The sequence below is a fragment of the Schistosoma haematobium genome, chromosome 1 (genome assembly GCF_000699445.3).
Source record: "Schistosoma haematobium chromosome 1, whole genome shotgun sequence".
NCBI lineage: Eukaryota > Metazoa > Platyhelminthes > Trematoda > Strigeidida > Schistosomatidae > Schistosoma > Schistosoma haematobium.
In genome coordinates, this window is record NC_067196.1 from 87,756,262 (window position 1) to 87,776,907 (window position 20,646).

The 20,646-nt window shown below is 35.5% G+C and overlaps 1 protein-coding gene across 3 annotated transcripts; it reads left to right on the top strand.

Moving 5' to 3' along the window:
* Positions 1 to 388: 388 nt before the first annotated feature.
* Positions 389 to 19,107, top strand: RANGAP1_1 (Ran GTPase-activating protein 1; the record flags this gene model as incomplete). 3 transcript variants are annotated; one of them, XM_035732462.2, is made up of 11 exons in its annotated part: positions 389 to 393; positions 1,489 to 1,550; positions 3,233 to 3,514; positions 5,479 to 5,676; positions 7,246 to 7,284; positions 11,625 to 11,791; positions 11,838 to 12,032; positions 12,070 to 12,243; positions 13,283 to 13,790; positions 15,507 to 15,908; positions 17,976 to 19,107. In XM_035732462.2, the coding sequence occupies 11 exons, from the start codon at positions 389 to 391 to the stop codon at positions 18,563 to 18,565; spliced, it is 2,622 nt and encodes an 873-aa protein (XP_035587478.2). In that variant the 3' UTR covers positions 18,566 to 19,107. The 3 variants fall into 3 exon arrangements, with proteins under 3 accessions (XP_035587478.2, XP_051075436.1, XP_051075435.1); XM_051209951.1 differs by lacking the exons at positions 389 to 393; positions 1,489 to 1,550 and having other exon boundaries at positions 3,236 to 3,619; positions 3,651 to 11,791; positions 15,507 to 16,632; XM_051209950.1 differs by lacking the exons at positions 389 to 393; positions 1,489 to 1,550; positions 5,479 to 5,676; positions 7,246 to 7,284 and having other exon boundaries at positions 3,236 to 3,514.
* Between the last annotated feature and the right edge of the window lie 1,539 nt (positions 19,108 to 20,646).

Below are 20,646 nucleotides of genomic sequence, written 5' to 3' on the forward strand. Positions count from 1 at the left end.
TCTTCTCATGTCTGTCTATATTTCTCGGCGTAATGTGTTCTTTGGTCTTCCTCTTCTCTTTTGGCCTTGAGAATTCCAAGTGAAAGCATGCCTTGTGACGCAATCGGGTGCCTAAATGTGTGCTTTATCTACTTCCAGCGCTTCTTCCTCCTCGCAAAAATAATGCTAACCAGAAAAACAATTCAATTTTAATTTAGACTAGCCGTATATATTTCATATGAATCACTGCCAAGGCATTTTTGGCATAAGATATATTAAACAGCTTTATACTAAAACATACTACTGTGAAAAAGTGTGTTGTAACGATTTGATCTTGAATGTAAACTGGCATGCCTAATGTAGCAAATTGTTGTTTGAGAATAAATTATTATTATTGTTATTATTACAGATGCAGTATGTTAGATTCAAAAATTATTTGACATTCCTTAGGTCCAATTACTTTTGCCACAGGTTTATAAATGTCAGTAAGCTAACTACAGTAACTTCTTATGAAAAGTCTATATTATAACTCTTCATATACCTAACTGTAAATCCACAAGTTGTCTCAACTTAAAAAAAATATTTTTGACCAAGTCTATTACTTTAAGTTGTTATATATTAAACTGACCGGTACATGCGTTTCATTATATCTCTATGCCTTTTAAAATTAGCAATCATTTGAATCGTTTTTAACGTTTTCATAAAACCTGTCATGGTTATCATTGCAACACGTATTTGGATTTATGAACTGAGCTATCATCGTTGCCTAGAAAGACGTTGGACATAGTTCAGATAACCAAGTTAACAAGTTAGGGTACTTTCATACTGCACTAGCATAATAACTAAACTAGTTGTTGGTCAAACATTTGAAATCCAAACTCTGGAGCCTATTAATAAAACTAATACTATGTAGACGAACATTTTTTGAGTTGCATTCAGTAATGTAATCAGGCAGCTCGGATTCGTTAACTCTACAAACTTCTGCTATTTCAGAAGCACCTAAGACAATAATACATATTTCCCACCGGCTAATCTTCAACCAACACTATAACTAGTTGAACATAATGGTTTCAGAATATCGTCATAAAGCATTGTCACGACTTGGTAATCATGTAATATGATTGATAAAACTGTTAAAAGACTGTCGAAAAACTGACCTGTAATTATCACTAAGTAGTGTTGTTTTTTTAAGTTTATCTTTGTCTATTACAGATGATTCTCAGTATGTTTCTCTATCAGTTGCTCATTCAGTGAATATCCTAATACCTTGTCAGCGTAATTGGAGGTTTAGCGACATAGTCATGCATGCAAATCACCAGTATAAGCGGTTGAGTGAACCTCCTGCAAACTGAAAATGCCACCGTCGAATTTACCGCGACACTGACTAATGTTCAAGCCGTTATCATAGACATGAGTTGGGAGTGAGCTCCCCTTGTTTACAACTTTTATGCTCTCTGATAATCACGTAAGCATCACTCACAGTTTGTCATCTTGTAAACATTTATTTAGCCGCAAGCATGCTGCAAAACCACATTACTTATATTTATGGCACATGGGCTCTGTCGATTTCAGTAATTTCTAATCGCCTTATTTCAGACAAGTCGTTTTCTACTGTATGCTAAACTCTGTACTCGCAACTAACTTGTGTGCACCATGGGCCGGTAAATATTCGTACAAATAATTGGTTTCTTGTTCATCAAAACATTTAGTCTAGATCATGTTTCTCATGGATCCACTCATATTTAATGAATTAGTGTTAGCCATCTGTCCAGAATGCAAATAATTGTCATCAGTGTCATGCATTAAATAAATTTTTGATGATTATTCTCATGTATTGGTGGTTTTATTAATTCCTTTCACGGGTAAACATAAAGCGTATTAAACTTGACAAACTAGCTGGAACACTAGTTGAAGTTCTCTCTACGGTTATACTTATGTCTTTCGGTTAGCCTATTAATGTAATTGAAATTGGGGATGTACTCATACGGACAGTACATCGGCGTAAAAATCAATTGCCTTTCCGGTTCAAACCAAATATAATACCAATATCAACAATGATACAATATTGGTCGTTTTTGTATTTATAAAAACACGAAATATTTGTGCTAACCACGAAGTAAACTATTATTGTAGCCCAAAGCCGCTAATCAGAAGCAGCGAATTATCGATACACTAAAAAGCACACTGAAAAAGGGCAAAAATGGATAAAAACGGATGTGATAAACTGAAAAACACCGAATAGTGTTTAGATAGACTTGTGTTTTGGTTAAATTGCTTCTCAACCGCATGATAATCAAAGCCGAAAATAAGATAACTGAGGAGACTCTTATTCAGCATTAAACATTTCGGGGAAGTCGGAAGCGGTGGAAGCGGGAACGCCTAATCGGCATGGCATGGTTCGGCCATGCAGGTGTGATCACTCTGTGTGACTTATCACCTTTCATATTAAATATATTATTCTCTTTCGGGCCCAACCACGTTTGTCAGAGGTCCTAAACATAATCTCATTGAATGTCACGACAGGGCGAGTCAGTACAGACAATGATGTGACTTCCACGTAAGAACACCATAGCAAATCTACGATTGTGGAAGAGTTCCTTTGTTCCAGTAGCAAAGATAAGTGCACTTAATACCGACCTGGACCATGATCCGCTATTATTCGTTTTGACTTGTAGAAAGTACTATGAGCATCAGGAGAGATTATTTATCCTTTAGATGGCCTAGACATAGTTGTTATGATCGCCGGAAAGAGAACTTTTTAAGTGTGGCAATGCGCAAGGTTATTTATCATACATCAAAATATGTCAACAATTTGCACTAAAAGTGCTGTCTATGAATACAGAAGGTAAAAAACAGCACTTACAATGAAATGGTATGCTAAACGACAAAAATGGCAGCAACTGTTATTTGTAAGTTCCTCCGAGGGTAACAGACACGTCAAACTGGAGATACGACACAGCAGAACGGACTGTAAGCACATCTTATACTCCTTAAGAGTAGTCAAATGTTGAAATTCGCCGTTGGATGAGCTAGTCTAAGAGACTTTTCAGGAGATCTTTAAGAGAACTCATGAAATATATTTAAGGACTAAGGACAGTATGTTACTATGATTTAGCGATGTTTTTTATTTTTCCTCTTTTATCGGTAATATACCTAGGTTCATACCTTGAAGTATTGATGATCCACTCGTACTAAATATGGAAGCCTGTTAAGCTAAAGCTTCTTCCTTTCAGAAGCATCTGAACCATTTCAGTGCGCGGCTTAAAGAAGGCCAGCGCTACCCACTTAAGTGATACAATGGTAGTTGTATTGAACGGATATAATGGATGGACTGTTAGTTTCGCGAATCATGCCCTGAAGCTAGATAAAGCTGCTGATGCGAATGCTATTGTTTCTGCACTGGCTTCCAATTTAAATGCCGAGTGTTTGAATCTCAGCGGAAATACACTTGGGATAGACGCAGCTAGACCTATCGGTATTGCTTTAGAAAAGAATCGCTTCATTAAGCGTTGCTTGTTTAACGATCTATTTACAGGTGAGGGCCCTTATTGTCTGAAAATGTATAAAATCAAAATTGTGACGTGAATATTTTAAAAAATTTCAGGTCTCAACTGTCATCTCACGCTGTTTTTTAATAAAGGTAAAAGTCAAGAATTCCATATTTAGGTCAGACCTACTGCTAGGAACTGGTCATCTAAGTCTTTCTGTAGCCGAGGTTTGCGCGCTGAATCATCTGTTTTTAAGACCGCACTTGTATGTTGTAGAATTCGATATTTATGCGAAATGCCCAATCCAGTAATGTAAAACAAAAGGAAAAGCTTTAGCTTTGTGCCGATCAAGTTGATTAGACTATGTGTTATTACTTACAGTCACTTTAGGAACGATTACTATGCTAGCCAACGTATGATGTTCAGTGAAAGGCAAGTCACTCGATAAGGTTGGTGTTGGCAAATGTCAGTTTATATCTTAATGACGTAGGACAGAAATTTAAATAGGATTGTTCTGACAAAGGCCGTTTCAATTTTTCTGAGCAGTAGCTTGGAGATTAAAGCACTCGACTCTCAAGGGTCGTCCCAAACTATTCACTTCAATGGCACGTGAAAGTATACACCTTGTACATTTCTATCATTCACTAAACTAAATGTGTGTTTTTCATATTTGGACATTTCCTGATAAATCGTCTTAAGTCCGTAGTATTGGTTTTTCCTCCGTTTTCTTAAATGTGGCTCGAAATCAGTCTCGTTGGCCTAGATATATTCATATTTTAATTATTACTTTGGGTATTGTGTTCAAATATTACTTCACTCATCTTTTCGCTGAATATATCTCTTTAAAAACCGTACTTGAGCTTGGTCGACAATGCTATTATTCCAATTTATTTGGTATTAGTCGTGTTAATTTCATCCCACCATGCTGATGCAGTTTGGCAACTTAAACCGATTCATATTTTTGTCAGATCCTGTGTTATGAATAACTAGCTGATTGTCATTCCTAAAACTTATCAAAGTTGCTGGATACAGCGAAAAACGCTGTAATTCATTATTTGGAGTACTGAATACTGGGACGTAGATTACTAAACTAAATAACATAAGAGTATGGGCTCATTCTTCTAACCATTGTGGTACACATGCATACAAAAATCTGCCAATCTAACTAGTTTAGTTGTTCGTCTTAACGAGCTTGCATATCTGCTCTTGCTACCTTAGATGTTTTTATCCCCTACATGTAAAGGAGCTAGATACTTACAACAATTAGTCAGTTAGTCAGTCAGTAACAACCTACAGATCGATTTATTCCAATCGCCTATGACATTTTGTTATATTTCTTTTGTGTCACCATTTTCTTGTTAAGGAATGTTAGGAGATTAAATTATTGTCTTACAATACGCAGATAAGGTAGTTATGTTTCGTGAAGGCACCGCGAAAATGTGGCCTCCTAATCGCCTCGAGCGGCAATGCAAGCATTTTTAAAGTCCAACTTTCTCCCTTTGAATGCAAAATGTAGCTCCAAAACTTTCATTCTTCAACGGCGTCACTAATAATTGTGTGTATAGTTATCGCGTCAACCAGTTTGCTTATCTTTAGAGTCTTGTCAGTACTGGTGAGTTTGTAACCAATAAAATCTCGACACGGACACAGAAAGCTCAGTCGGATTTTACCAAATTGTGACGTTGATGTGGGTCCGTATAGAAACCAAAGGACAAGTTTGTCTATGTGGATAAAACAGAGTCTAAAGATAGAGAATGTCCGTCTTTCATCTTAACAGAATTCTCCAATCAGCTCTATCATGAACACTCCTTTCCAGTTGCTTCCAGCTGCTGTTCATTCTTTTCATGTCTGCTTCCAACTATGTACGCAGTGTGCCCTTTGGCCTTCCAAGTTTCCGTTTCCCTTCAGGATTCTAAATCGGTGCTTGCTTCGTGATGCAGTTTGGCCATTTCCTCAATGTGTGTCCTATCCACTTCCAACGTCGTTCCCTAATGTCCTCTTCCGTTGGAAGCTGGTTTGTTCTCTTCCACAGTAGGGTTGTTGCTGATGATATCTGACCAACAGACACTGAGTATCTTGTGTAGACAATTGTTTATAAATACTTGTACCCTTTTGATGATGGTTGTAGTAGTTCTGGAAGTTTCATCTCCATACAGTAGAACCGTCTTGACGTTTGTATTGAGGATTCTGACTTTGATATTGGTTGACAGTTGATTTGAGTTTAATATGTTCACTGGCAGTAGCGATGTGGCCCTTGCTTTGCCGATCCTTTCCTTCACATCTGCATCAGATCCTTCTTGTTTATTGATGATGCTGTCCAGGTAGGTACGTGAAAGCTCCCAACCCTAGTGGAGCTTTCTCACCAAGTGTGATTTGGTTGGTGCTGTTCCAGTTGCATTTGAGGATCTTGGTTTTTCCTTTGTGCATATTAAGACCTGCTAGTGCACAGATCTCTACTACACTGATTGTCTTGACCTGCATTTGTTGGTGTGTGTGGGATGGAAGAGCTATGTCATCTGCGTAGTCCAAATTATCTAGATGCATTCAAGTTGTCCATTGCATTGTGTGCTTCCTCTGAGATGTGGAGGTCTTCATAATCCAGCCGACCAGTAGATGAAGTAGGAAGGGCGAGAGTAAGTAACCCTGTCTGACTCCGATCTTCGCTTGAGATGCATCTGTCAGCCTTACTCCATTCACGACTTTGAGGTGTTGTCCGTCGTATGGATTCCGGATGATGTCGACGATTTTCTCATCTACTCACTTTATAGTATCGAAGAAGATTCCATAAGGTTCTCATATCCACACTGTCAAACGCCTTATAATCAAGGAAGTTGATGTACGGTGACGAGTTCCATGCAATCGGTTGTTCAACGATGATCCGTGATGTCACGACTTAGTTTGTGCACGACCGATAGAGATTTACATCCAACATGTAATACAAAGAGAATGTCACTAATGGTTTACGTGGCATTAACTAATCAAAATGGCATGGCTCGTCTATGCCGGAGTGGTCACTCTATATAACCTATTGCTTTTTGAATTAAATAAATTACTCTTCGCCGATCCTAAATGTGATCTTCAGAAGTGCTTAACGTCACATTGTCACGATAGGACTCTTCAGTGTAGAATATGATGTGACCTCCATGTAAGGTATTGTGGCTTAGATAATCACATGACAAATCTGTAACTTGGAACCTGTTGCTGAGACCTATCTTGAATTCGTTGAGTTTGTCAGTATCTCTAAGGAAAATCGTGCTGAACCTTTGTAATATTGTTTCTCTAGTTGTACAGTGTTTCTTTAGTTTCAGTTCCATCTTGGCCACAACCAGGTGGTGATCTGAAGCTGTCAGCTCCTCTCTTTGTTCTCACGTCCTCCATTGACCTTCTGAATTTTTTTAGTGATGCGAATATGATCGACCTGGTTCTGTGTAGTGTGATCCGGTGAGACCCACGTAGCTTTGTGTATGTTAGTGGCGGAGTGTAGTAATGCCACCTATCACCATTTTGTTGAATACACATGAATTTACAAATCTGTCAGCATTCTCGTTCCTTTCTCCCAGTCGGTCAATGTCGTGCCATGATAGCTTCATACTCGGTGTTGTCCATTCCGACGTCGGCATCTAGGTCTCCCCATCAGGATGGTCAGGTCCCTTCCTGAACATTTCGCTATGATCATTTTCTGCCTCTCATAAAACTGATCTTTATCGTCTTCATTGCTATTATTGGTGGGTGCATAGCACTGGATGACATTGTGATTCCTTCCTTCTTTGTCTTAAAGGATGCTCTGACGATTCTGGATTCATGAGATTCGCATCCCGTAAGTGATCTTTGTGCTTCTTTGAATAGTATCAGTTCAACTCCTTGCGCATAGGAGACGTTTTCTTCCTCATGATTAGAGTGCAACATCATCTCTCCCGAATCTAATCTTTTCAGTGCAGCTTGGATTTAGTGGGTCTCATTTATTTCTTTCACCACCAGGTTATGTTTCCTCATTTTCCCAGCTAATTGACTGATCCTCCCAGCCTCCCACATTGTTCAGACATTCTATTTACTTATATTAATTACTCTGGTTGTTAGAAGGGATCCAAGTCTTGTGACTTCTGAGAGATGTCGACTTTCACTATGAGGTTTCATAACTCTTTCACATGAAGATTTTTTACCTGCTGACTTGAAGTTTAAATGGTTTAAATGATTTTTTTCCTGGTTAGTGTTCTTTAACAATGTTGTGAAGATTGGTGAGTCAGTGTGCTATGGTAACTTAAAGCCGAGAACATGTGAGGTACTATGCTGCATATTATTGACTGACTGATGCCAGTTTTCTACGCAAAAAATCAAACCGTGGTCTTGGTCAACAAAAACTCCATACAAACTGGACCTCTCACTCTAGTTAGTGGATAGGAAAAAGAAGATTGGACAGTCTTGTTCACCATATTAGAGTTGAAGTTGCAAAGGTACTGCTTAGTCCATGAACGTATCACTAATACTCAAGTAATCCCTGTTTCACCAGTCACTTTTTTGGCAAGATTCTCTTAAATTTTAATTAATAAGTAGTAAATTCTTGAAAAATGATTACATCAAAAGCAACAGCTCTTCACTCACCGATTATTACCTCCAAGTCAAAAAACAGGAAAGTTGATATAGATGGGAAATTGTACCAAATTCTCAAGTCACTATCTATCAACCGAGGTTAAAACCACATTCTTGTGTTCAACAACTATAAGTATCACTAATTAGTATTGTTGACTATGTGTGGCGCATACATATTTGGTGCCCCCTTGTACCAATATTTATGTGTTCAGGTAAATAATTAATAAATAAATAATAATTGTAGACTATTTCTTGTGACCAACAACTAATTCCAGTGGAAATATAGTGAATATATTTAAATACGTAGTAATTATGACATCCGTATATCTTAACAAATTTTAAAAGTAACTTTCGTTACAGTTCTCCATGTAAATATCACTATTACCATTCATTTTGACAATTTTAAATAAATGTAACGTTGTATATTTTGTTTATGATATAAGTAACATGTTTTTGTACGTAATCAATAGAAAATTTAATCTCCAACATGTAACCACTCTGAGTCTCTTTTTAAAAGAATAAACAACTTTTATTATTTAAGGTTTCTCCTAATAATTATTATAACAAATTGAACCAACTTATCAATGAATAAAAGCGAGTTTAAGCATAGCGCTTTTGTTATTTGTTGCGAAAATTAGACAGACATCAACAAGGAGCCCGGTACACATCTACGTTGACCCGAGTTGCCATATCACAATAGCACGTCGAGATGGAAATAACCTTTAGTTTACTTACTCAAACTCTTGTTCCACAGCCGTTAGTAAAACAAAGGGGGTTGCTGCGCGGTATACGTCCTTCGTGTGGAAGACGACCATCTTGTGAAAATAACTGTGTGTAGGATGATCCCCACATATTGTAGTGTATTTGTGAGTTAATCTGTACCATGCTTTGATTGCTTTATGTGTGATATTTTGGATACAAATTCCAGGTTAGTAAGATAATGAAACATTCCTTCTCATTTTGCCTAATAGTATTCAGCACAAAGCACTTTAACTGCTCATCATTGCTTATAGGTGAATAAATATTTTCGAATGGTTCGATTTTTTAACGTGGTTAGTTATTTATTATGGCGTGCACAGCTGTTGTTGATTTAGTCGGTAGATCTCCAATCTCGTCAAGCACATATTAAGGTCCTCTTATATAGTATAGGTTCCCTTCAACACGAATTAGGATTTTACGAGATAACTCTTCAAAATAGAATTTATCCCAACTCCTGTAGTCAGTATTGCTTTGGAATAAATGAAAATTCAGTTTTCTTCCTGTATGATGTCCTTATATGCAATCTTTCTTTATATATTAGTACCTTTGAAGTAACTACTATGAATTTGGTGGTCATCTTGTTGTGCTAATGAGGTGTGGGAACGTGGATCGATGTGTATATGTACCTGATCCTACGTTATAACTGATTGATTGATTTACTGTTTTTGAAGTGATTTTTAATTCAATAAGAAAGATTGGTTAGGCAGTTATTATTATTTATTATTTATTTGAACACAAATATTGGTACAAGAGGGCACCAAATATATATGCGCCACACCATATTTGTGTGTGTGTGGGCTGTGATACTGCCCCGGTGCCCAGGCCGAAGCAGATGGTTTTCTTAGGGGGCCACACCCCAAGCCTTTGACGTAAAGGTCTGATCCACAAGGCAGTGGAGCATCGTGAGGAGATGCAGTCCCATGGTAGCCGGTGACCAAAAATTGGTTCATACGTCATTTGTTCCTTCAGGATACTGAAGCCCACGTGCACTATTGGTTTGGGATCCAGTTAGAGCGCCGGACATTCGCTTCGCTTTTCGTCCTCTCATTTTCGTAAACAACAGTAGTGCCACGAGAAGGCGGTGAATAGGACTTCTGGCAGAGGCTGTATACGCGTGGCCATGTGAGAGCATTTTGAGAGGGAGGGAGGGCCCACCCCACTCTCGGCCATACCAGGGCATTTGGAGGCCGTATTGTTCTGCAATTCTTTTTACTTCTATTGTATCTTGACGTTGTTGTTAAACTAAAGTTTCGACTTTTCAATAAATATTAAAGCTTTGCGTTATAGGACATATTCATTAATGACCATTAGAAAGTCAATTGTAATACAAGATGTTTGATTTATTCTTTTTATACATCTGGAAATTCTTTAAAGCTCGTTTAAGGACATTGAAAGCACTGTATGCTGGGGTAAATGAAATCGAAAAAAAGTTTATCGACACCCTTAAAACTGTTTCGAAGTTGAGCAACGACATTAACTCTTCCTTTTAGACCTATATGCCGTACTACCGTGTATTGGTCTTTTGTTACTACGATATTGCTTGAAAAAAGTAACCTATTTATCAATTCAAGTTAATGTATTTAGATTTAACTTATATTTTGTCCACTGAAGTACTTTAACCAGTGAACTACTTTTCCTTATTGTTTAAGGGTCACTTGATGATTTAAGTACTTGGCATTGAACCAGTAAGTTGCAGCTCCAAACTCTCCATCACCTATATCGATTTCAGCATCTGAATAGTATCACTAACCGTCTAGCGTTATGTGGACACATTCTATGTTGCTTCACTCGCTTGAAAATCGGTCTTGATGAATGATTACCTAAAGAACGCCACATTATGTTTTGGGGCACCCTAGTGGTATACAATCCTTACACAAATTAAAACAATCGGAAATATAGATTACCAACTACTTACGTTATAAATACTTGTTCAAAAACCTTCATTTTATGGTTTGAAATAAGCTCATTTTATATCGCTTTATTTTCATATGGTTTAGAGCATTTTACAACTTTATTATAATCTTTATGTCATTGAACAACTTATCTGTATTGGAAGTTCTCTGTCTAGACAGTTTTAGGCCATTTAGATGATTGCTTATGAAAACTCATATCCCAATCTAATTTCTGACCTGTCTATTCTAAAAGAATTTTTACAGTCAGAATTTATTTAAAGGTTTGCACCTTCATGCAGTTCGGACAATGAGTAGGTTTTGTTAAAAACATAATCTAGCTGCTGATATATACCGTGTCTCTGAAGTCGAAGGCCCAGTAAAGTACTGCAAATTCGTTCTCCATTAGTTGGTTTCAGTGTCGTGTTTCATGTTCATCTACCGTAGAACCGTGTAACCGTGATACAGCCTTTCTGAGCTAAGGTTCTACGCATTTGATCATCATTGTGTACAAAAGATTGTTCAGGTTTCCCAGCAACACGATGTATTTTTGGTGTTCTCTTAATACCAGTTCATCCATGCTGTAGACAAATGTTCTATCAGGGATGTTATGTCAAAATATCGGGTTCGAAAGTTTTGATACGCTATTCACAGAAAATCCCGGCAACTTCTATACCAAGCACTAACTGCTAACAACTAGGTTTAGAAGACAGAAACAATCAGTTTATGATACGGTTGTCAGCAGTCGAAGGACAGTTATGATAACAGACCAAGAACTTATTTCTGTAAACCTGCTCAGTTTCAGTCCCCCTTTTTCGTTGTTGTGTTTCATCGCGTTTTAAAATTCTTCCTTTCTTTTCACATATTGTAATTTATTTATTCATGAAACTTTAAAAGTCTACTTGTATTGTGCTACATTTAGGTCGCCTTAAGTCTGAAATAGCACCAGCACTAAAGTATTTGAGTAATGGTCTTATGGCTTCTAAGTCTCAAATAATTGAATTGGATCTCAGTGACAACGCTTTCGGTCCAAATGGGATTGTTGGTATAACTGATTTACTGGCGAGCAATACTTGTCACACGCTTGAGGTTAGTGTTGTTTTAAAAAAGTTTTTAACTATTGATGGTTTTATAGGTACTGCGAATGAACAACCAGGGTCTTGGGCATGAAGGATGTCGATATCTTGCAGAGGCCTTAGAAAAAGGACGATGTTTGTCAAAGAATCAAGGACTACTACTAAAAATATTTTCTGGAGGAAGAAATCGTTTAGAAAATGTCGGAGCTCAAATGCTTTCCAAGGTTTTCTGTGATATGGGGTCCTTAGAAGAGGTATTTCATAGAAAGTTGAAGTTACCTTCTTTTATAGCTTTCTCTGTATCAAAATGGAATTGGAATTCATGGGGTAGACGGTATTTTGTCATTGGTGAAAATAATCAAATCTAATCCAAATTTACGAGTGTTAAATTTGTCGGACAATTCACTTACTCCACGTGGTGCCGAAGCAATTGCACGTGTCCTACCTTCAGTAGTCAATCTAGAGGTAAATTTATTTACAAAACATGATCTTATTGTTTTCATTTTCATAAATATAAAACTGCTCTATGTAAATGTCTTAATTTAATTTGGTATGATTCTACGCAATTAATATAAATGTGATCTAGGGTCATGGAGATTGCTGCATTTGTGCTAGTCAAGACAAAGGTCTTAAAATTCTGGCAAAAAGCCATAGCTAATGGCAGAGTTTGGTTATATTGGTAGATAGTGAGACAAATAGCGATCAGATAATCTATGATTGTTTATTTGTTGTACTTTGGTACGCTCTATTCATGGTACCAGAAATTAGTGTTTACAATTAATTGGCATTCTGATTCACATCTTTAACTTTCCGTAAAAGATCAAATTGACGCATAATTCCACATGAAATGAACTTCAAATAAGTTTGAAATGTGTCTACGGTAAATTCGTTATTTATTTAAACACAAACACTCGTACAAGGAGGCGTCAAATATGTGTGCGCCACGCTTCGTCATTCGATTTGTATGGGCGCCCAAAACGAAGCAGGCGTAACCATTTATTTTGATAAATATTGACAGCACTCCGATCAGGTAGGAGTAGTACTCCAATCAATGCACTAAAGTGCCTATTTACTGTACAATATCCGCATAAGTTACTCATCACACAGTTACTGGGTCTTTGGTGTCATCCTTTAATTAAAAAAGTTCTTCGCAACTTGATACGATTATACTTGTTTCAGATATAATCAGCTAAAAAGTCAGATTCAGAGGTAAACTTCCTTGGTGATTAACTTGTTCCTTATAGCTTCAGATTTTAGTTCTATAGTCGCTGTATATTGGAAGAGTCGTGTATTGTTGGCTTGTATTCGGTTCTTATCTCTTTCCTTTTTCTAATTCTGTATTGAATACTGTTCTGGAAATAGTCTGTCGGCTAAATTAACTGACTGTCAATCTGGTAAAGCATCTTTAGCCAACCTAAGTATAACTAGTGTTCATAAGTCGGTCCTATTTCTTCGTAACTAAAACTACGTTACTATGCTGCTTTTCTGACTCTTGTTTTTATAGGAACTTTATTTGAGCGATTGTATACTCCGATCAACTGGTGTAAAGGCACTTGCTTCCGCTTTTGAAGATCCTGACATCACTCCCAATTTAAGAGTTTTGAATCTAACTGGAAACGAAATCAAACTGTCTGCTGGGATTAATTTAATTCTATCCTTGGGCAATAAATCCCATTTAGAATTACTAGACTTGAATGCTAATGAATTCGGTCGCTCTGGTGTTCGATCAATAATTCAAACGCTTGATTCAGTCGGACTTTTGCACACATTACCCAATCCAAACGACAAAGAAGATTCATCAAATAAATCAGTTACAGAGGAATCCTATTTATGGGCATTTGACGAAGATCAAGGTTCAGATCAAGAGGACGAAGATGATGAAACCAACGAAGGAGAGGGGGAAGAGGATGATAATGAAAATGCAGAAGATGATGATTCTAGAAGAAGTCAATATGGAGATGATGATGATGAACGAGAAAATCATACTGATATAACTTCAGACCAAAAGGAGAGTAAGTTCACACGCCTTTTTCAAAGGAAATGTTCAGTTGTATTATTCATATCACAAATAATAGTCCAATTTATCCTAGTATAGATGTTGTTCTCTTTTTGTCATTGTTTATGTTTGAAAAAAGGACAATACAAATTTAAACCGTCTAATGGTGAGTTTCATCGGTCTTACACATACTATAACTAGTATGACGCCAGTCAGTCATAAGGAAACTAAAACTTAACAAAAGTACTGACCATTAGCTCAAATTACTACATCAATAAGATGATGAATGGTAAAGAAGTCGAAATATTGGTAATATGAATGATATTAAGACATACTAATCATAGGGAATATGATCAAATTATTAGAAAACTATTAATGTAATAAAAAGTACAAAATAATGTCGAAATTGAATTTTGTTGGAAAATAGGGAATAAATTCATTTGCACCACTTTAACAAATCTTAAGTCATATTTTAGTGAACGAGAACTCAAGTAAAGACAATCGAATGTATTTGAACACAAAATTACAGAATCTCTTGATAAAATCTGAGAACCATACAATAAATTCTTCATTTGCAAAATATCAGTCAATCATCTCAGACTTGATTGTTTCTTCGTTTCCACACCAATCATTCAATGTTCTCGTTCTCTTTTCTCCGATCTTCTTAACCTTCTGCCGCCAGGCATTTCACTTTTGACTGATGATACATACTACTTATATCACCTATCGTCTCCAATTACCACACTTGGTTTATGTTCAAACTTGTGAGTGACATGTCTGTTAATTAAGCTTTATGTAATAGTAAACATTGGGAAGTTGGTTCCATTGCATAAAAAACAATTATAACTACCGTAATGCAGTTTTAATTCACGTATTGAGTTGAATTATAAATTCACGTCACCATATCAACTTATTGGTCTAAAGTTTAAGTACACTCCACCAAGCCTGAAGGTCCTGTATTTGATCTTTAATGGTGTCGTGGACGTTTACTAATGAGGAGTCTCATATTAGGATCTAAAAGCTATCCAGTGCTTCCTAACTTCCACCGGTTTTCTAACTAAAGCTAATTTGTGATGTGGAACTTTTCAAACGTTTAAGGCGTATAATTAAGTTTGAAAGATCCGAACAATATTCAAGTAATAAAGAGAGCATTAGATTGTGTTAGTTTTTCATCATTCTGTGCATTATCAAACGTCAAAATAAAAAATATAATGATTCATTAGATCATAGTTGCAAGTCTTTCGAAATTTATATTTTTTGTTTTTAACATGAGTCAGATGGTTCCACGTTGACTATAACTGATTAACTGACATTTATTCTGTCTTATATTCTGGATTAATTTTTTGTATCAATTTTTCTTCCACAGTTGATACTGCTTTCTCTCTTCTCCTTATTTTGCTAATCGTTTCTGTGTTTGCTAATTTTATGAAGTGTACCAATACACTTATCTGATATTATATTACCTATGCTTGGTTCCGACCAAGGTTTTCTTCTTTTACTAACCCTTACGTGGTATAAATTTATGTACTTGACTTTGAGCTATTCTAATCGTGAAGGGTGCCGATACACTACCCGGGCCACCAAACTGGCGTTGGTGGATCAGGATTTAAGCCACTGGTTTGCTGACTGAAAGTCAAACACTAGCACCTGAGCCACCGCTCAACTATATGCTGACTGTACACACATGCATATTGTTGTAAATCCAACTTTAATTTCCTTTTGTTCCTAATAGGTTCAGGCGTTAATTTCAGTTTTCGTGAGGCATTTTCAAAAATTGGAACTATTGGTGGTGGTTGTTTAACCCCACAAAATGAAAATATCCAAATAAATAAACCTGGACCTTTTGGTAAACAATCATTTGGTTTATTTTCTGGAATTTCACCTCAAAACACTGATACAACAGATGCCGGTGTGATTCGTTCAAAACTATGGCCTTCTTCAGGTTTAGGCAATTTATTCAATTTTGGTGATAATGCAAACGCAAAAAGAAATCTATTTTCTCCACCAATTCTATCGAATAAGGCTGTTGGTCAAGTTGTTGATGAAAAGAAATTAGATGAGGATAAACTTAGACAACTTTTAAACGATGCACTTTGTAATCCAAAACAAGAAATGAGTAGAAATCGTTTGATCGGTGAGTTAGTTATTTGGTTACTATTTCATTAATTAGTATTTAGATGAGTACAAAACTCATCCAGCGCTCCTGCATTTTCATTTGGTTTCTTAGATGATTCAAAGTCGTAACGAAAAAATGTTGATAATTCAGGAGTTATAGCAGGAAATGTTTCAACAGGGATGGCTAAAACAAATCATGACTCCTTGTTTGTAGTGTGTTAAATATTTGAAATCGACGTTTGAAACTGTGAGCGGTATTCATGCTAAACTCATCTCCTCAATAATACATTCACTGTGATTTCTTTTCAAAGTACAAGACCATTGTCTTCAGACAAAGAAAAGCAATTTAGTATTCATTACAGTTGTCTATCAATTTAAGATGCTTTACTTTATGTATTAGTAAACTGAGATAAATCTACTCAAATCTTCTTTCAATGATCCTCCTAGCCGTTACCTGGTGAAGACACACTCTATGTACCATGTATTCCGTTTTTAGTAAGTTTTTCGGGTATATCACCTACAGTACTGATATTGTAGTGAACCAAAACTCAGGTACAGTAGACCAACTTATTGTTTCATGCAAAATTACAGTCTTTGTAAAATATGAAAATCATACATTAGGTAAATCGTTTGCATATCTTCCTTGAGTTATCCCGTGCATACTCCATCATTCTTTTAATTCTGTTGTTATTCTGATCGCTCTCTGTTTTCCTTCCTGTTCTCTTCAATTCAATCCTATGCAGGTAAGCATTCTATTTCTAATTCCTGTTATATACTACTTATTATCTATCCACATGAGATGCACACATCACAATATAATGGGGATCAAGTATGATATTCGCTATCCATTTATACAATGCTTTCGTTACGCATTTTAATATTTTGTGTTCATTTTCTGGTGTACTACTTACTCTGATCTTATGTCTTATTTTCTGATCAGATTTTACATGGTTAGTACAGTAATATAAAACAAGACTTCTGTTAATACCCATATAGTTGTAAATTTAAATCTCGTTTATTAATAATTTCGAATAAATTGAGCATTGCGTTGATTGTTATAAGTAAATAAATAATATATTTGTAATATCCCAATGAGTAGAAAATTAGATTTTCTGACGTTTCGTGACTTAGTGTAAGTCACTTCTTCAGAGAATAAATAACCAAATTAAAATTAATCCAAGTTTAAATAGTACAATGGAACAATGCAAGAATATTCTTTGAAGAAGTGACTTACACTAAGTCACGAAACGTCAGAAATTCTAATTTTCTACTCATTGGGATATTACAAATATATTACTTTTACTCGTTTAATAATGTTTATTTTTTTAAAAACGCAAATCGGTCTATCTAGTGATTTAATATTAGAGCATTGGATTCATGTAAATAGGCTTTTGAATAAAGAAATTCATTTTAGATATCCGTATACAATTTAAGACAACCTAGATACAGGTAAATAAAAACTGGCTACGTCCGTTCATATTTATTGTATTATTATGTTTAAAGTAAAAGTGTTCTAAAAGTACACAGATTTACGTTTGTTCATTCCAGATTAGTCAATTAGTTATAAGCAATGTACAACTTGTTATATTTATATATCGGTTCAATTTACCAGACTAAATCAATACGCCCAGACTAAATCATCATGAGATATGTCAGAGTAATAGAAGGGGTAACAGTAGTAGTGTTAGTAAAAAAAACATTAAGCATAGACAATCTGATTCAAGAACAATAAATTCAAAGATTAAATTATATAAAGATTATTTTTAAAAATTCAAGATCTAATTTTTAAAAAAACTGAATTCATCTAAGCCATTGCGAACTATTCTGAGCTATACCACGCAATGTGCGATAATCATGCAGACCTCAATCAAATAGTCTGCACCTACCTAGATGGTTTGGTTCGATTACCAATGACTTAATGAATTGGTTCAGTCACCCCTAGCTTCTTTGCAGCCTACTTCTATGCCATTATACTTCCAAAAATAAGTTTGTATTAACTTTTAATTCTCTATCATTGCTACTATTCCATTGACTTTTTCTATTATATCATATATATTCATTGTTTTCATTTTCTCAATTTTTCTAGACTTTCTTGGATCTACTGAATACTTTAAACAACCACCGATACATCCTATTATAATGTTATGCTCACAAACAGCTTCACCAGAGAATATAGTTCGTTTAAGTTTAGCATTATCACGTAGTGTTATATGTCAAACAAATTCTGTTTCTGGTGCAATTATGCAATTGGCTATTGGTTTATTAGCTTCAGTATTTACAGATGTTTATAAAAAGAATAGAGATAATCATCGTATTAGTTGTGCAATCAATTGTCTTCTTGTTTATTTAGGTGCTATTAAACCGGAAAAAGATAGTGACGATTGGGTGGATTGTTCATTGACGACTACTACTAATAATAATAATAGTGTAAAATTTAATATACAGCATTATTTACGATTGACTAAAACATTGATCGATTATTTCGGACCACAATTAATACCAAGTGTATGTAATTGTTTAACGGTACTTTTATCGGAACAACGTAAAAAAGAAATGCATTCAGAATCATCTTCTAGTCATGATATTCACACATTGGATGGTATTCATTTACGTGATGATATTATTAATTCATTAGAGAAACAAATGACTTCAATGAATTTGAAGTGTTCAAAATGAAGAAGAGAAAATTTTTTTTTTAAAAAAAGAACAACTCAGAAAAGACAATGAAGAATTCTTCTTTATTCTTTGCATTTCTAACTAGTTTTTATATATATAGATTATGTATTGAATTCAATAGAGAGATTAAGTATTATAGAGTTTAATGTGAAGAGAACAAATGAGATATAATTCCTGATTGTGTATTTACATCTACGAGAAAGAATTACAGTATAGAACATTGTAAAAAGAGATAGTGTAATATTGTACATAAAATTAAAGTTAAATAACAATTCAGTATTTGTTGTTGTTTATGCTTACTGTTATTAATATTATTATTTTCCTATCAATCAATCAATCTTCCCTCGATAAACTGTCATTGTTTCTGTAATGAATTTATGTAGTCTGAATAAATAATTGTGATTGTGTTATTCATTATTGTTTTCCATATATTGTGTAATGGGCACAGTATGCACATATGCCAATAACAGACTGATCAATTGCATTCTTAAACCTCAATGGGAAGATACAAGCCAAACAATACAAAGTGAATTCAAATTCGCCCCATTGCACAAGCAAGTGGCTATCAGGACTCAGTAGCTGAGTGGATAACGCGATGGCGTTTGAAGCGAATGGTGCTGGGTTCGAGTCCCAGAGTGAACATCAACTCTCAGATGTAGGTACATCCAGGTGACGAGTCCCAAATAGGACTAAGCGCGCGTCCTGGATTTCACTGCTAGCCACTATTCATCATTGCTTACAAATAGCTTGTGAATTAAGGCAATATCGAGGCATACGCACAGTATGCACATATGCCAATGAGAGACTGATCAATTGTAGTCTTAAGCCTCAATGGGAAGATACAAGCCAAACAATACCAAGTGTATTGTGTAATGGGATCGAAATCTCACGTTGGTTGTTCTTGTTGTGATCGTCCAGTTGTCTTAGTTGGCTTCTAAAACTGTTTATTTTGGTTAATTTATTTTGAATATTCCAAAGCTTATATGGCTTCAGCATAGGCTTATATATATGCGTGTTAATTTACTCACTTAACAGTAATTGTAAAGAAGTGTGGTTGAAACCTGAACACATAAATCTGTACTTGATAAATAAAATTCACCAGGAGAAGAAGAATAAAACATTTAGAAAATAATGACTATGTTGGTGCTTTGATGAGATGTAACACCTTTACTGACTGTAGGCACTCTCTATAGGGAAAACCTCTACAACTGAAAAACTAGTTGTTTTCAATGCCGCTCCGAACGAGATCAGTTTGTGATGGTTATAACTTAAACAAAACCTCTTTAAAAAACGTATTTTTTATTTTTACGTATGTAACAGCCATATTAGTAAACAAACGTTTGTCAAAATGGTCCAATTTGTTTACTGATTATTATGCTAATGATTAGAAATTTCTGTTAAGAATTACGTAATTCCACCTTATTGTTTGTTACACATTGAATAACTGTTGCCCTATTCAATATTTGAATCATATTTCTGTTTGAACTTGAGTAATTAGTTTAAATGATTGAAAGTGATATTTTTTATTCAAACTCCTCCCAACATTACAACGATTGACATATTTATGTATATGCTTCCGAAGGGGTTTTTTGGAGATTGTAGTAATTTCAATAGTTGAGATCATGAGTCAATTGAAGTTAGACCATCATGGAAAACCTGGAAGCACTGGACGGCCATTTCGTCCCATTGTGGGACTCAGCAGTGCGGATCCATGACCCCGCCTCGTCAGATTTGAACCCAGGACCTATTAGTCGCGCACGCGAGTGTTTAACCACCAGACCACTGAGGCGTCCGGCATCCAACGGTGTTAATGTCTAACTTTAACTAATCCACGAAATCGAACTACACATCCACCATTGTTATCGGTGAGTTACTATCTTACAACAGACCCGGTTGAACTCCACTGCTTCCATTCACATTTCGATCAGTACTATTAATACTTATACTTAAATTAATAGCAATTATTATAATAGTAATAATACTACTACCAATATTAAAATAATAATAAATATCCCACTCCTAATATTGTATAAATGAATAGTTTACTGAAATAAAGGAAAAAAACAGTATTCATATATGTC